The sequence below is a fragment of the Aulostomus chinensis genome, chromosome 15 (genome assembly GCF_037954235.1).
Source record: "Aulostomus chinensis isolate RoL2024-O1b breed Wild chromosome 15, RoL_Achi_v1.0, whole genome shotgun sequence".
NCBI classification, from domain to species: Eukaryota; Metazoa; Chordata; class Actinopteri; order Syngnathiformes; family Aulostomidae; genus Aulostomus; species Aulostomus chinensis.
In genome coordinates, this window is record NC_141334.1 from 16033806 (window position 1) to 16052425 (window position 18620).

Consider the following 18620-nt stretch of genomic DNA (forward strand, 5'->3'; position numbering starts at 1 on the left):
TTAAAACTTGTACTTAGAGATGAAGATCATATTCAAACATCACTTTTAGATCCTTTTTCTTTTCACCCACTGAGTTTGAACTGCTAGCATAAGCCACAACGGTGAATTATTTTAATCACACTGATGTGTTATTCAGCCATTATTAGTGTTATTAATTACAGATAAGGTTTTTTTTTTTCCATTGACATGTCAAAATGTCAGCTGTAGAAAAAGGTCACCAGCCAAGGATTAGGAGTTTCTGTTCCAGCAGAGCCTCATTCATCGATCCAAGGCATGAAAGGATTCAGTAGATCAATGATGTTTTGGAGCAGGGCTATTTAATGTCCTTGAAGGCAGCAGTGAAATGTAATGTAAAAGCAGAACCTAGCAGAGAGCCAGTAAGCTTGCTCGCGCAGTATGTTTGTATCTCTCAGTACCCGTTGTAATTCAGGTAGCAGCATTTTGTGAGCAGGGATACTACAAGTACTGTTCAATAGATGTGCAGGGTTTTGTGGGTTTTTTTAAATGCATGAAATGACAAAAAACTGTTAAATTCAGATTATTAATCTTTGCTTTATCAAGACTTCGTTGTAAACATTACAAAACACAGAATGTAGATGTGATTCACAGTAGATCCACCATAGTTCTAATTTTCTAATTCAAATAGGTAAAAATTGCATTTCAGTGTTATCTCTTCAACTCTTCTCTTGAATACATTTCTGTATATGGGGGAAATATGAGAGTTAAATTATTAGGTTATGAGATGAGCAAGTATGCTCAGCTAAAGTAACCTAATTTGCAAAACATCCAAGCCCTCCATATTAGCACTGAGACAAAAAAGGCAGAAGTGAAATAAGAACTGTGCCTAAGGCTTTGTCATTGCCGTTGCCCTTGAGAGAAAGAGAGAAACAGGGATTCTAAAATCATCTGACATTCCTTTATTACTCACTGTGAGTGTGTTGTTTGAGGCTGCCGCAACAATGAAGCTACCAAAATACCATAGCAATAGATGCAGGTATTTGGTGCTTTTAAACAAAATGCATCTTTTCTGATTTTTTCCAACACAGAAAACATAGAAATGTCAGCTGTTTGATCACCTGTCGTGAAGGGTTTATTTATTTATTTATTTATTTATTTGGGGGGGGGGGGGGGGCAGAGGGGTTTCATGTGGGTTGTGATAAAAATCAAATCAATTAAAGTGGCTGACCTGATGGATAATTCCAGGAGAAGTCACCTCTAAAGTCAGTCTCTGTTGGTCATTTAGCCTCTCGGTACTTATTGTCAGCTCCCCTTCAAGCGAGTGACAGTTTATCATCGTGACCACATTCATTTTGCTGCTGCCGCTGTTGTGCAATCTGCTCATCCTGCCCACTGTCTCAGCTTTTCCAGGCTGTTTCACTAACACCCCGCCACATACATCACCTCAGGGACACTAGCCGATGGCGGGCAACCCTTTTTTCTGCATCATGGCGTGTACCTGCAGACTTGAGCTCACGGTGACAGCATTAGCTTTCATGGCGTGTTAGGAATTCCACCGCTGGCTGACAGAGATGTGGTTGAATTAGCTTTGATAGCAAACTTCAAAATACATGTCGGGTTTTGTTCTGAATCTGTTGAAAGACTGTTAAGGTTAGTGTTGAAGGTAGTGATAGTGAAAAAGTAAAGTTAAAATCTGAATGCATGAGTATAAGCCCACAATAATGAACGAAGAGAGTCACCGCTGAATAGCTTGATGCAGAATGAGCCATGACCTTGGTTTTTTTCCTGATTCAGAAATGTCATGTGGTTATGGAGGTTACGACAAGAGAATGTACGCACCCTGTTTGAATTCTGTAGAAGTGTTTTTTTTTTTAAGTATCAAATATTTGACCAAATCTTATTCCTTTAGACTTTACTAAGATAGGAGAAAGTCAAGCTCAGGACCTGTTTCCTAGGGCATAGTCAGGTGTTTCTCGATACCAACCACCACCCCAGACTCTCTAAATAGTGATCGCTTGTTTTATAGCACTGTGTCGTCCAACAATATCCTAAGGACTGATGTACCCTTAACCTTAACCAAGTCATCTTTTGTTTGTAACCCTACTTCGCATATTTCCATGAGATTTGGCATGTTTGATTTGTAGAAAAACAGTGTGAATTCTTGGCTAAAACCTGTCCAGTCACCTGATTAACCCATTTAAACACCTATGGGGGATTTTGGAATAATATTTTAAGTCCCTCCTCAAACCAGAATTCCTAAAATGAGTCTGGTTGGAACCTGCTAGTTTACGCCCTCAACAGGCCCCGCCTCTCAACAGACTCACCCGACTAGTTTGGGTAAGGCTTAGGCAGGCCAGTTTGGGTCATTGAATCTTTCCTCATAACTACCTGATCTTGTTGCCAATCTTTAGTCGTAACTGGCAATTTAGAATGAGTGTTTTGCCCAGTCTCATGCCAATCACTGGTCAACAGGACAGCATCCAGTATCCCTGCCAGGATGCATTAAAGTTTATGCAATCTAATGCTAAATACATTTTGTCTTTTCACTCAGCAAACAAGAAAAAGTGCCTTTTTAAAAAAAAAATGGATACAATGATGCCTTACATTTAGAAAAATGGTATTAAACCCTAGATGAGACAGCCTTGCACCGTGTTCAAGTTAAATTTATATTATTTTTCCCCCACTGATACGTAGTACGGATGATGCATTATAACCTCATCTGCTGATGCATAAACATTTGTACTTTTACAGTGCTGTGGAGAACGAATCGCGTGTGTCTGTCCTCCATTCTCCTGACAGTTTTAACGACACACAGTCCTCCTGAGATTCTCTCCAGATTTATCTCCAGATGCTTCAAACCTGGTGAGGGTATAAACCACTGCTGTCAGAGCACCTTGCAGGCAAAAGAAAGACGACCAGTCAATTGTAGACCATGAGCAGGTTAACTAATACGTTACTGTGTAACTGCCCTGTTAGGATTTCCTTTCACCATTCAAAAACTTCACTTTGAAAAGGGAAATCAACAGTGTTATGAGTATTGGAGCAGGCTATCGGAGCGATTGTTCTTTTTCCACAGGTAAATCAAGTCACTGGATTAAAATAAAGGTGTTCTTGCTAACAACGGACGAAAATCCCAAGAAATACACATTAACTGCTGCGATTCTAAGGTTTGCTTTACGGAGGTGATTGTAAAGGTTAAAGAGCTGACATGCAGAGATGAAATTTGACTGTGTTGCGTGTTGTGTTTTTTTAGGTGCTGAATGTGAGCGTGTTGGAGGGAGAACAAGTGATAGTAGAGGATACGGGAGGTAGAGAACCTTTCATTCTTGCCAATGAGTCCGTCTTGATGCGAGGCCTTGTGCTACGCAGCTGGAGCAACCAGATCTCCATTCACTTTCGAAGCGAGCAGCAGCACAACTCTGGATCCCTCCAGTTGCATTACCAAGGTGAGTTTTTTTTGTATTTGCCATGAATGAACGCAAACCACTCAACATATTGTTGTTTTGCAGTTTTTCTCTTTTTTTCTTATCCATATTCTTAACTTGCGACTCGACTCGTTTTTTTGGGAGAAGTTACATCATTTGAAACATGATTTTTCGATTTGATCTGACATGAATGAAGTATGAGAAGAAAATAAACGCCATGAACAGCAGAAGGTCAGAAACAGAGTGAGAAAACTGCTACTGGTCTTCTCACAAGGGAGATTTTCTAGGTACATCCAGCTGGAAGGAGGCCACAGGCCAGACTGAGGACCAGGCGGAGGGATTGTGTCTCCATCCTGGCCTGGGAGCGCTGTTGGAATCCTTCTTTCAGAGCTGACGAGTTTGGTCAGAGACTCATCACAGTAACTCGGGATTTGTTTCATACTCATACTCTAGGTGTCCCTTACTCCCATATCTGGTTCTCAACACTTGTTTGAGACACAGAAACACAAGAAGGCTGCATAACTCAAATCTCCGAACAGGATGTTAAGCACTCACTCTCACTCGACTCCACAAGAGATCTCACTCTGTTCTTAAACAATGATCAACATGAACAGGAATTATCTGTGATGTAAAACCATGTACAACATGTGAGTCCTTTTACCGTTTACATTTTTGAATCAAGATATAACATCTTTTAAGATATAGATCATTTATGTGTGTTTTCTAAAAGTCACGTTGGAACTCGGACACACGACTTCCTGAATTGCACTTGCAGTTGAGAAATTCCTCCATAAAAAGGGTATATTAGCCTCCCTTGAAAACAAATTTATTGTATGCACCAGTACATTTTTTCAATGCACCTTAAAGCATTCTCTGCATGTTTTAGAATTTACAGCGATAGTATAAAACTTGGCATCCATTGCAGAGTGGCTAATGAGTTATCAATCAGTAAGTTAGCACGTCAGCCACCAGTGCAGGAAATTAGTTTAGTTTTTGATACACACTCTTGTGCTGAAAGAATTCTGTTGTCATTTGCACAGATTATAGAATGATTCATGAAACGCTTTTTGAATTACAACAAGAGGAGTGTGTTGCAGCAAAACAACAGTTCTTCTTGGCATATATGATAGCCCATGGATTCCTCCCTTTCACTTGCTTGTTTTGTGTGTGACATTGATCTTCCATGTCCACAACAATGTCTGTTTATCTTTGCAATCGCACAAAGTGGCCACCAATTACATGCCCCATCGATTTGAGTTGATGGTGGAAGCTGGTCGACAAAACATTCTTTCCACCACATTACTGCGGCACTTTCATCAGCTCTAAAATGAAAAAACAACCATCAAAACACACCCGCTGACATGAGATAAATCAGCCCCCGTTGCCGTTGGATGTGTGAATATGGGTGTGTGGTCAGGCTGAATGATGACAGTGAGGGGTCAGGACAGATGATACAAGGTGATGCATAGATGGAAAAGATGGTGACGAATAGTTGAAATATGTTACACTGTCAGTGTGTGTGCTTTTCTCCTTCGCTTCACTTCAATTCGCTCGCTGCTTTTCAGTTGGAGAGAAAATGATAAATCTTACCCAGTGTGAGAAATATGAGTGTAGATGGGAACTGTGTACTATCTTTTTGAATTTCTAAAATAAATCCAGTATTAATGTATCCAAACTGAAGGTACTGGGGGATGTTTTTGAGCATCTGTGAGGGAATGTATTTCAAACTTACAAACCACCTACCACCTATTCGGTTTGTAAATTGGACTCAGCTTTGTTAAATAACTTACTGTCGGATCCCGTGGTGTCTTCTCGTTGAATTTATCCTAATATCAAATCACAAATGTAGTTACATTAATGAGAAAAATGCTTTGTGCAGATTTCTCAGAGATGACATATTGGAGAGTATATTTTAATTTGTGTTCGTCTCTCTCGCTAAGCTGGAGTATCACCTTGTCCTTTATAATAGGCTGTGAGAAATGTGATTGGACAAGCGTGGAGAAGGAGACAGAACTGTGGAGAGATGGTTCTCTGTGCAGGGTAATTAATATCTGCTGCAGCATCGGCTCTGCCCGCAGACTGATGGATGCCTCTATAAGCATGGCGGGCGCTACACTTGGAACATGATTATAGGTGTGCGCGACTGTTTATAAGAAGAGAGTGGGAGGGTGAAGAGGCCTACCCACCTTCCTTTTACAGCCTTATCTGTTCTTCAGTAGTCATCTGGATGAAACAGGAAGTATTTGTGTCTCAGCCACTGCAGCAGCAGCATTTCACAGGAAAGTGAAGGATCCATTATTGCTACAAATGCAATATAAATGCGCAAACATAATGGAGGTGTAAATGCATCCTTGAGTAAATTACTCCATATACACACAATCAGCATTTTTTGCATGAAATAGCATACCTCCCTTCAGTATCAAAAGAAAATCATAATTGGATTGTTCAAGCAATTACTTTTTTGGCTTTATAAAAATAATAATCCTGATCTAATAATCACTAACCTTCTTTATATTATTATTTTTAATTTATTTCTATTTTTCTCATTATTGCAACAGTGAAAATAAAAACAAACATCGGATAAAAGAGTATTCTTCTGTTCAGTCCATATAATGGCAGTCCTGTCATTAATACCATCCATACCAAAACATTTATGTTTTTGCGGAGGTTTTTTTTTTTTAATAGCTATATAAATATATGAACATTTATCAACCTGCTTTCTTTTATTGAGGATATTCAGCTCTATTTTCAGCAGATGAACAAACTGACAGTGAAACGAGGAATTATTCCTACAATTCTTCAGAAAGCAAAATGTTAGACAGCTAAAGCCTGTTCTTCTAAATCGGATTCTTCAACAGACGGCATAATGGCATTTATTTAAAAAGGACAGTCATTTGTATGCGTGACCATTGTGGCGAATAAGCGAATGTCACACCGCACATGCATATGTGAACAACCCAAGGACCATTTCCTCGCCAATTATGACGTTTCCTTCGTAATTTACCTTCGTTTATAATGGGAATTAATCACAAGCTCTTTAATATGCAGGTGATAAAATCATATCTGGCCTCATTATTTCTGACCTCTCCACACACAGGTGAGCTGAAATTGTCATTTTTAAGATTTTGTGAGGCATGTAGAGGGTAAATCAATGGTAGTGATTTTCTGCAGAGATTATCGATCGCTAGTGACTAATAAGCTGCGCTGACAAGTGATGAGGCCAGAGGACCTCCAGCCACCGGCAGTAATCCACTACGTGCCACAACTTCTCAGAAGCATTGATGAGATGCTGCCTGGAGACCAAAGTTATCTCTTCCTAATAGCCTTTATTGAGTAAATGACCATTAAAATCGAGTTTTTAACCCGACCACATAAATATCAATTGGGCATATCATGGTAGAACTGCACTCTGGCGTTTTCACTTTCCCAGACACAAAAGCATTGATCTAGCTGTAAAAGGCAATGCTTTGGTGCACAGCCAGCCGGGACATGAAGGCTGACAGGCAGTCGCTATCACAAGTCACCTGCTAACTGCTGCTTATGTATCACAACAATAACCTATTCATCACTGCATTATCTCTTCAGATAAATATTTTACCCTCTAAATGTATATGGCAGATGGTAGATAATGTCCCCTCAGTCTGCAGCACTGACATTAAAAACAATAACGGCAGTCAACAACACCATAGTAATTAGGTGTTCTGCTTTCTGTCGTTCTGGTTTATTATATCCTGCCCTCGCATTGGCAGATCTGATCCCATTACAACGTTCTACCTGAAACAACGATGCATCCATTCGTTATATGATTGAAATGCATTTATTTGTTTGTGTGAAAACATCGGGTAACTTTTATTGCTGGCATCCCTTATCTCATATCCCAGCAATATTTTTCTAATTTTTGAATGAAGACCATGGATTTTAATGTGAAACAAATAGGAAAATTATTAAATATATATATATATTTGGATACAGATGAATATGGCTCATTAATAAGATGAGGATAACACCACATAACTTTTCAGGAAATGTTCACAGTCTATAAATGAATGCCAAATGTTTTTATGAAGAGGAGGGTTGATTTTCTTTTCTACCGCATGTCAAAATTAAGTGAAAATGTTGAAATTTTAAGTCAAAATGTCAAGAAAAAAAGATGTTGATATGATGCAGTCGTTCTAATGGACCAGACGATTTGATTTAATTCTCTAAATCCTATTTCAGATATAATTTCCACATTCACCCTCTAATCCCTACTCTGATTTTTTTTTAAATAATATTTTTATTTGATTCTTGACACGCAAACTTATGAAAACAAATCTCACTTACTTTTATTTTCTTATGACTCCCAACATTCTTCTGTTATTTAGCAGCTTTTGACAGAAAAATTATAACTCATTGTTGGGTCCAAGATATAGATTTTTTTTGGGTCCATTTTTAAAATGTTCAAAACACCTGTCACATACATGCGATCATAAAGAGCAAAAATATTTGGTGTTTAAAAAAAGGACTAACAAATAATAGTAGTTGATGGATAGAGAGAGAAGACCACACGACAGATGGCGAGAACTCTCATGAAAATGTGAAATGAAAAAAATAAAATCACAATTTTTTTAAAAAGGACCTGTAATCAAACACTGATTCAATATGACAAGCGCCATAGGGAAATCTTTCTTGCCTGAACTTATGACATTCTAAAGGCCCTCCTATATATACTCATCTTAACACACACACACACACACACACACACACAGTCACACACACACACACACACACACACACACACACACACAGTCTGAGTGAACCTTCATGTGAGTAATGCAATATAATCTAAACCTGAAGTGTAAAGTCCAAGTATTAGCTGTATGAAAGCGTTACACAGTGTTGTTTGTCCCTGCATCTATCTGTACTGGCTTCATTAGAATGCTCATGCCATAATTTAGAATTCAAATTTTACAACATCTTCAAATGTATTCAGAATTGTTGTCATTGACCTTTTCCAACTTCTTCAGAAGCTGAAATTGCATTTGACACGAGTTTCCTGCCGGTGTAGAAATGAAGGTGGTCCGTTCTACTGTCTCTCGTCCTCTACAAGAAATCAGTAACTAAAGACTTAAGCTCCACATCTTTTTACCCGTGGCCTGACACCACCATCAGCTAATCTCCCTGGCTGCTGGTGCAGTAGCTCTATTATTTGTAATAGCAAAACAATCAGACTTTATGGCCCAGCATCCGCTGGAATGGAAGCAGCACGTAATTTAATACTTCAGGAATTGGCTCCTCAATTTTTGCCTCTAGCTCTCCCACCGCATGCTCAATAGGGATGTAAATGCTGCTATGATAATGGCAATAACTAGGTTCATTGGAGCTAGTGATAAACTATGAATTGCGTAGATGACCCAGGGGCAGTGTACCTCGTCCCTCTGGCTCTGATTTACTGCCGGGGATGGGCTTTATTTTTTTCCTTATGGGGAAAACCAGTGGCTTGTGTAAAAGAAAAACACAAGTCAGTAAATTAAAAACACAGCAGATAGGGGCAGTTTTACCAGACTTCATGGCCATTATGCATTGAGGGCTGTTTTTCCCTGGAGGGCAACTTCAGAAACTGATAGAATGACATTTTTAATATCAACCGTAGCTCCAAGGTAGAAGGTTTTTTTTTTTTTAATGTCAAAATATCTGGTTGGAATGGGAACACTTCAAAATCCTACCTGCTGCTTTTTAAGGCTGTTTAACCTCCACCAGCTCAGCATCTGTGCATGCAAAGACTTCATAAGCCGGAGTTATTGAAGTCTTTACATGTGTGAACCTCTGCTGTCAAGCTTTCCCCTCCTACACATGCTCATTAGATAAATCCTTTCTTAATGCAACTATGTCAAAACCTAGTAACACATGTTGCAGTTTGCAGACAACCTGAAAAGTAACCCCGCTGTGAAATGACTTCCAATTACGCTGTTGAACTCAAAAGTTGCCATTTTAATTGCACGATTTGTATTTATTTTCTTCAATTAATTCATTAATCTGATGAGAATCAAGCAACAAAATCCAAACGTAAAACAGCATTAAAAATAAGTCTAGCCATGGCTCACACCAAACAACCTTTCAGCTATGCAGCTGAAAATCACAGTAGTTGTAATTCTGTAAATACCAAATAACATTAATCGCATTAACATAAGTAGATTAAGGTGTTTACACTACATGCCCTGTGCCTGAATATTATCATAATTGCTTTTAAGACGGCAAATGTAATTCTGGTGCAGACAGGTCTTTCAATATGCCCGTGTCTTTGTTGTTTTCTCCTTCTATTAGCTCCTATTTAGAATTTAGACACTCAATTACGCTGAAACACGACACACAACTTACAAAGTTTGAGCAAAGTCGCAGCTTATAAGTGTGTGGTTTTTGTTTTTTGGGTTTTTTTTTTTTGTTATATTGCACAATAACAACAATTATTATAACACAAGCTATTGTGGCTCCAATTATGTTCTCTTCCCACATTTCCAGAAGTTTGAAAGTTTGAGTTTAGTCATTAAAATGCCCTCACTAATGAGGTAGAACAGTGTGCTTATTAGGCAGGAGGAGAAGGTTGTTTAATAGCTTCCATTACAGACTTGGTGAGCTCACTCCATTATCCATGTGAACTTCATCTTATCCTACACCATTTATTTAAAAATAAGGACAGACAGAACAATGCAAAGCAAGTACAGGGACATTGATCATTGAGCTCTTCGACGATCACTACACATGCAATTCCTCTTCTAGCTGTCACATTACAGGAGCGCTATGATCTCCGGCTATCAGCAGCCTTTCCATTCATCCAGGTTTTTATCACTCGACGATGTTAATTACTGTTTTTTGTTTTTTTTGTTTTTTGTATTTGCTGATAAACTGCAATGAAAAGAGTGACATTGCAGCATTTATCCAGCTGTGTGTGGATGTGAGACACGGAATTTCTTTGCACAAGCGACGGCAAAGCAAGTCGTTTTAATCCCATTTAAATGTATGACAGGCGATGGAACGCCAGAGAGACAACATGGTCAACCGTGCAACAAAGCAGCAGGGGGTTAGACACAATGCAGGATGAAGATTATGTTGTGGAACGTTACTGGCAGCTTTATTTATGGACAGAAAGAGATATATTTCCAAGACTTAATTATGCATAGTTAAATAAAAGATTGAGTCCAAAAATATTAAATGTCCTGAAATGTTTGTCATTTTTACTGAAACCTCATGGGACCTTGAAAGAATAATTTGATGCGTTCAAAAATTCAGTGGCACCAAAGTGGTCTGCTGTGTTTCATCACACGTGTACTCAAATGCCTCATGCATGCAAGCATTTGCCCTCTCCAAAACAGACAGACAACAAACTATTATTTGCATTGTTTTTCGCTACAACGTGACATCTTGGGCACAAACCATGAATTAAGTGTTAAAAGTGGCTTATAACCTTATCTCTCCTACGTCAAAGAGGGTCACAAGCTCCAGATGGATTTGACACAGCCCGAACTGAAGAAAAAAAAGAAATCAAGAAATTGTACTTTTTCAAATCTCATCCAAACTACATTCACAGGTTGTTTGCAGTCTCATTCCAGTCAGATGTCAAAGTAGCTTTCGTATCATTGCCAACCCATTATTCTTCGGTACTGCTAAAATAAGGTCTTACTGGGTCTCTCAGACTAATGTTCTGCTCACCAACTGCTGTCATCAAGGCCTCCATTTTGCTGTTTCTGTGTCGGAAATCCATGTTAGCAACATGTGTCGTTACTGCCTCCTATGTTGTTACCCATGCAGACATGTTGGTGAAGTCTGGACTCAACAACAGTTGAAAATAACTGTGCAGACGGGGAAAAAAAGATCTAAATTCTTACAGCAAATGTTTGACGACAGTCTAAAAAAAGGTCCAATACATTGAATACATTTTTCTAGCATTACATTAACTCAACCTTTTCAGCACCTTACATGAGCCAGAAACATCACATTATGTATACTGTGATAAATTAAACTAGCTTCCTTGCTCTCCCTCTCTCCCTCTCTCTCTCTCTCTCTCTCTGTCTCACCAGCCTTTGTGCTGACCTGTGCATTCCCCAAAGAGCCTGCCGGGGGAGAGGTTTCTGTGACGCACCTCTACGCTGGAGGAGAAGCCTACTTCCACTGTTTCACAGGCTACAGGTTGAAAGGTCCTAAAATGCTCACCTGTCGTAATGCGACCACACCATACTGGAGCGGAAAGGAGCCCCAGTGTGTGGGTGAGGGCCTTTGTCTGGAAACTCATTAGCACTAGAGGATGAAGTAGCCCTTCACTGAACCGCAGCAACAAAACAGGTCAAAATATAACTATGCAGAGGAAGTTTTGTAGGTCTCCTTATACCTTCAGGTTGATTATGATGTTTCCTTGTTGATTCATTTGAATTTTCATTTTAAACTCGTTTAACTCCTGTTCTAGCGGTCCAAGTAGCTGCTGTATATATATTGTACTTAGTCAAATGTTTTACAGGAAATATGTTATAAGTTATATTTCTATACAGCAAATTGTTAAAAAGGAAATTCAGGAATTATTTTAATTAATCACAAGGAATATTTCTGTAGTGAGGGGGCAGCATGGCTCAGAGGTAGAGTGGCCAGCAATCAACCGAACGGTTGCTGGTTTGATCCTCACTTCCCCCGGTGACCATGTCCAAGTATCCTTGAGCAAGATACTGAGCCCCTAATTGCTCCTGATGGCCCTGCAATGGACTGGTGACCCATCCAGGGTGAACCCTGCCTCTCACCCAGTGTCAGCAGGGATAGCCCCCCACCCCTATGAACCTTAACTGGTAAGCGGTATAGAAAATGGATGGATGGATATTTCTGTAGAAAACAGGTATTTCTTGATTCATGAAAGCTTTCACTCTGTCCTTTCCCACTGTGTTGATTAGTTACACTCCAAGGCCAAATGAGTGTGTTTGCTAGTGATTAGCAGCGCAGGGAGCTATTCTCTGGGGGTGGACGAAACAAGGCCATTGGACCTGGCTGCCTTAATTAGAACCGGGCTGCATGACTATCCTTCTCCTGCCGGTGAAAGCTCGTCTGCCAGTTTCCAGCCTCGCTCTGTGCCTGCGTGCAGCTGCTCTGAAAAGATAGCTCATACTTTGCTGTTCACTTTACAAGTCCATCACACACAGTCACACACTTGTAGACCCAGGTGAGCTGCTTAATGTAGACCAGCCACAGTCCACTGGACACTGATGCAATCTACTCTCATACAGGGACTTCTCTCCAAAACCTCTTGAAGTTATTTCTGTTTCGTCATCCCCCTCTAACTCTTCACTTGTTCTTCCTCTGTTTTTCTCTCATGCCTTATGTAGCATCCTGTGGTGGAATGATAAAAAATGCCACCTATGGCCGTATTGTCTCTCCTGGATTTCCTGGCAACTACAGCAACAATCTGACGTGCCACTGGGTCCTGGAGGCCCCTGAAGACCACCGGCTACACATTCACTTTGAGAAGGTCGCTCTGGCAGAGGATGATGACAGGTGGGGAACACACACAAACACACACACACACACACACACAAACACACACACACACACACTCACACACATTCTAATACATGCATGGAGTGCACAGGACATGTGAATTTATTTGCCTGCGGCAAACAGATGACACTAAGCTTTAAACTTGTTTTCTGAATAACGCTGCGCCTGAAGATAGAGCTTTTGAACCTTCAAAAGGCCGTAAATAAGCAAACATTTTAGTGTGAGAGACAGATGAATTTGAAAGCACCTTTTTATCATTTTAATCCTTCGACAGTGCTCGATCATGTGAATGAATTTGAGGAGGGTAGAGGGAGGCAGGAAACCACATTACATTTTTCTTCAGTAACCACTGATCCACAAGGCTATCATCTCACATGGCCATTCACCTCATTACCAAGTGGCAGAGAATGTTATCACAAAGTTATTACAGCCACCTTTGGAAGAGTGAGCCACTCTCAGATCACTTCTACCTCATTTTTTATGCATCTCCAACCTCTCAAGGCTAACTCGCATCACTTTTAATCTCCCCTCTCTTGTGTGCTTTTAGGCTGCTGATTAAGGATGGCAACAACATCGACTCTCCTCCTGTGTACGACTCCTACGAGGTGGAGTATTTGCCCAACGAAGGTGTGCTGAGTACCGGACGGTATCTTTTTATAGAGTTCACCACAGATGGGACACTGACCTCCACCGGTGCAGCTGTCAGATATGAATGTAGGTTTACACTGTAATGCAGCTTTCAAACCAAATGCGATGCAAATTTTTACCCATTAAATTAAGCTATTCTCGAGTAAGTTTGAAGTTTTCCTCGTTATTTCTACACAAATTCTTGCACATCACATACAAAAGTAATGTAACATAAAAGATACGATGCCAGACGGTGGAAAAAAGGAATATATGGAGTGGATTACTCTGTAATGATATATTTATGCAGATTTTTGTGAGTTTAGTGTTGTATGTTAAGGTGTTTACTCCTGCCTACCGCTGATCTGTACCTCCTTCTAGAAAGGAGATGCTGAAAAAGATTCTTTGAAGGGCGTAGAGGGCCACCTAAGATCTTTTGCTTACTCGTGAGATTGTCTGTTGTGTGTGTAGGCAGTTCAAAGACAAGTGTATATGCATTGGCTTGATCGTTACAAACATTAAAAGTGACTTATCAGAATGTTCATCAAACACTCTCCTGCTATCCAGAGTGTTACATTTCAAGTGGTGAGTGGCAACACCTCGAAAATCATCATGGCAAATGACCACAGATTTTAGGATTTAACATCTAAATTCTTCATGAATGGAAGTCAACAGCAGCTGCTTCTCTGTTCTGGAAGAGAATCCTCATGGATTCTCATACTCAAGGGTGAATAAACCTAAATGATCCTGCAACCAAATTCCCGCGAGTAAAGCCAAGGTGAAAATATGCTTTTAAATTGGTGTGAACAGAGCACACATCTAATGCAATGTAATACTGACTAATTAGCGGGAACACCTCTCAGTGCAATCAGTTCAACAGTACAAAAGATCGCAGCCTCCATTAAAATAAATCAACACTTCTCTTTAAAACATTCAATAAAAACTAAACATAATCTTCCTGAAGGAGGGTTATGGTGCATTAAGTGTATGCAGGTGTACCCAATACAAGAGAATGTACATCTGATGCTGTGTGTGTGTGTGTATGTGTATGTGTGTGTGTGTGTGTGTGTGTGTGTCTTTTCTCAGCTTTTGCAAAAGGAAAGTGCTATGAGCCATTTGTGAAGTACGGCAATTTCAGCAGCAGTGACTCCACCTACAGTGTGGGTGCAGTGGTTGAATTCTCATGTGACCCCGGCTACACGCTGGAGCAAGGCTCCGTGGTGATTGAGTGTGTGGATGCAGAAATCACACAGTGGAATGAGACCGAGCCAGCCTGTAGGGGTGAGTCAACTACTTTAATTCACATTAAATGGTATCTTTTCTTCTTCTCTTTTCTGTTTTTGAATGTGCATCCACCGTAGAAGAGTCAGATATAACTGACCTAATGACTTTGGGGTTTACTTTTGCGTTTGATCATTTCAGCATCTTGTGAAGACTTTTTTTTAGATTCAAATATAGGTAGCGCAGACAGTTAAATATTCTTTATCATCCTCAGCTGCTGATCCTTGATACTTTTCCTCTTAATTGTAAAAATGATTCACTTTGATACGTTTACTTGAAGAAGAGATTTTAGAAGCGCCAAGGATTAGGGACATAAATTTAACACAGACTGTGAGCCATAGCCTGCTGAACACTTCCTTTCCTTCTCTCTCACTGTCTTCCCACTCATGACCTCACGCCTGCCTTCCTTGGTTGCATTGCCTTTTTGCTCAACGGCTAAACTGAAAAGCCTGCTAAAAAGCTAGACATGAGAAAATTTAATTTCTTCTCCTCTGGGTCATGGTCACATGGTTTGGTGGTAATATGCGATTTTACAAGGAGCCTGCGCTTTCAATTTCAGCTGCTATTTATCTTTACCATGAGGGGGTTCATGTTACAACATCCGCATCATTGTATTAAATGGCATATTTTGCTTTTTGAGTTGCCAGAATCAAACATAATGTGTGTGTTTATTCCCCAATCTGAGGTTTCTTTGTATTGTAGCTGTGTGTAGCGGCGAGATCACGGACTCTGCTGGTGTGGTGTTGTCTCCTAATTGGCCCGAGGCCTATGACAAGGGGCAGGACTGCATCTGGGGCATTCATGTGGAAGAGGACAAGAGGATCATGCTTGATATCCAAGTGTAAGTCACTGCGCCCAGGTGTACGGCTGAAATCACACAGAGAAGAGGTCAGATTGACACGGTGATGTTAAACGCCGCCTCTCCACACACTAACACTTTCGGTTTCTTCCTCTTGATTTTTCTAATCCACCGTCTTACTCACATAGACACACTACGACAGGCACATGGGAAAATGTTTCTGTGGTTGCAGTCACTAATTAGATTTTTTTTCATCCTCTACATTAAGCATTCTGTGTTGCTTCCAGCTCACTCTCTGACCAGATTAGCCAGTAAGCCTCCCTACTCCCACTTCCCTGGTGTGTGTCTCAGAGCTGGCTTTGAAATGAATACGCTCTGGCAGTGAACTACCCTGAGCCACTTATCCAGCCGTCTCTACTGTAATTCAACACACATGCACCAAGATGTCAACACAGACACGCACACAAACAAATACAGATGCATGCTGTTTCTCCTTCACCCCCAAAAGTCTCCTCCTGGAGACACGCCTTGTCCCTTACACACTCTACAACACGGGTGCCAGTGTGCACCTGACAGGGTACGAATGCTTGGGTACTTATGAACCCTCATTAAGTCTTAAAGGCACTCTTTCTATTTGTCAGAAGTCCTCTAAAATACAAATATTGTGCATTTTCAAAAGGGTTGCCATGAGTACAGAACTGATTACATCTGCTATCCCTATTTTTGAGTGTGTACGCTAACTGTCACCATCACAGCTAAATACAGTACCTAACCTTGTTTGGAGCCGCATTAAAGCAAGAATGTATTGTAGGTAGTGTAATTGACAACCTTCAGTGTCATGCAACACTTCCTTTATCTTCACAATAAGATTTCCATCTTCCTCCGATCCAAAATTGAACAACTGAGTATATTTTTAAGCAGTGCAAACATTAGAACCTTTAACTTCTGATGCAGAAGCAGCGGTCAAATAGGGACACACACCCGGTTCCTTATCTAAGATATTGTTCTTTGTTCATTGTCTTTCAAATGTCACATTTTCTTTATTCTCCACATCCCTGTTAAAACCAAAATGTGCTTGTGGGAATCATCTTCTTCCTCTTTTGAACAAATATGGATTTGTCCTATTAATTGATTCCAACTCTGTTGTCATGAATGTGCATCATAAGGAGGACGAGGGAGAGGAAATACAACAACAATGACCTAAGCGGTTGGTGTTATTGCCTGAAGCGCTTGCACACACGAGGATGCTGAGAGGTTAAATTAAACTAGCAGGAATACTGCCTGCGGTCCAGAAAAATAGTCACTGATAATCTCAAACAGAGGATATTGTTGGACTTTGTAGTTATTTGTTTGCAACCCTCATTTATAAGTTTCCTTCACCAGTCATGCATTTCTAATTCTGTGTAATTTTTGTAATTTGTTTCATATCAGTTGTCAGACTCGGTGAAACTGAAACACCATTCCAGGGAATCCAAAGAATTAATACTCTACTTCTCTATTTTTCTGTTTAGGAGTATTTTTTTGTTCTACTTCGTCAGTTGCACAGACATTGCAAAGTATCTAAGATGAATCGACTTGACATCCCAAATGACTTCAATACTGTTTTGAAATATCTATATCTATATAGATATAGATATAGATATATAGATATATAGATATATATAGGTATATTCCTGAAAGCGTTAGCAGGAAACAGCTATTGACACGTCAGTAGCTGTTTCCTGCCAACGCTTTCAGGAATCAGGATCTAGAATCTGATCCAGATCAACTCAAAAGTTCAAAATCACTTGTTACTCAATGTGTTATCAAATTTTTCCATCAAGTTGCATCCAAATCCATCAATCCATCCCTTTTTTGTGGTGTCCTATTCTTGGAATTTCACACAAACGTCCCCTGGGATGCAAGGATGACCTGAACATTTTGGGGTGGACAAAGGGCAGGGCACACGTGGCGGAGGCTAGTTCTCGTTTTTCAGATACCCACGCCAACAATCCAGCTAGGGGTAATGTAGGTAGAGCTAATGAACATCTTTAAAAAAATGGTCCGAATTTCTTCAGTTTTGTTCTTGAATGTTGTGTTGTTGCATCAAAAGACATTTCTAAAAAGAGGATAGAAACATTTTTTTTTCCCTTACAGCTCAGTGGGCTGTAGTGTGGCATCGAGTCAACAGGTCAGGTTTTTGTGTGGGTTCAGTTTCTATGCCTCCTGATGATTCTGATAAATCAAATATGAAGTGCAGATCAAAAGAGAGTAATACCATCAAAAGATACCAATAACACACAGATAGCACACAGGGGTTTGTGTGACCCTGCTTGCTTCCCCCTTCTTTAGTTGGAGATTTAGACTCCGTGATTAATGTCTGATGTTCAAAGTCAACTAGTGCACCTAGGGAAAGAAGATCAGAGGGGAATTTTTTTTTCTTCGAGTAGAAGTAAACAAGTTTGATTGGAGGTAAACTGATTTTCATTCAGAGTTCTCTTTTAGAAACTGCACCAGCCTAACGGCGCTTCAACGTAAGCCACAAGAGGCAGCTCGCTGTAAATTAATGGTGGTCTGGCCAGCTCTCTCAAGGTTGCTCATGCATGGACTTCATGGCAGAAGGAACGTGCAGCTCATCTGATCCCTGCAGAACTAACCCCCCCCGCCCCCGCCCCCACCGGCGTACGCCTCGCTCAACATTCCTGAAGGCTCTGTAAACATTGTCTGAAAGCGTGTTTGTTTGTCATGCATGTTGACGTGACAAAGGCTCTTGTGGATGAGTGCTGTCTCATTATAAGGGTGGGTACACACTTTTCCACGTTAATGAGAATGTTTTCTGTGTTATCATTCATCACTGGTGCTGGTGCTGGCAATTACAGAGGAGCAGTGTGCATAATGAGGACTGATTAATTAATTTAGGCCAAACAGGAGGGCTGGCTCTTGGCTAATTAGCACAGAGCACAGGCTCAAGCAAGAGCAGCAGATAAGAGGTTACAGCTGATATCCCCACCTGTCTTATACAGCGAGGTAGTGTCTTACATGTG

General features: G+C 40.3%; 1 protein-coding gene across 4 annotated transcripts in view; it reads left to right on the forward strand.

Moving 5' to 3' along the window:
• Nucleotides 1-18620, forward strand: part of LOC147248934 (seizure protein 6 homolog) — an 86231-nt gene that overhangs the window by 57510 nt on the left and 10101 nt on the right. For all 4 annotated transcript variants that reach the window (XR_015119531.1, XM_086226981.1, XM_086226982.1 and 1 more), the window contains exons 4-9: nucleotides 3212-3404; nucleotides 11438-11623; nucleotides 12722-12890; nucleotides 13441-13607; nucleotides 14604-14798; nucleotides 15501-15639. Coding sequence is in view for 3 of the 4 variants with exons in the window: in XM_086226981.1 (XP_086083107.1) it covers nucleotides 3212-3404; nucleotides 11438-11623; nucleotides 12722-12890; nucleotides 13441-13607; nucleotides 14604-14798; nucleotides 15501-15639 (1049 nt within the window). In the remaining variant the exon portion in view is untranslated. The remainder of the gene's footprint in view (nucleotides 1-3211; nucleotides 3405-11437; nucleotides 11624-12721; nucleotides 12891-13440; nucleotides 13608-14603; nucleotides 14799-15500; nucleotides 15640-18620) is intronic.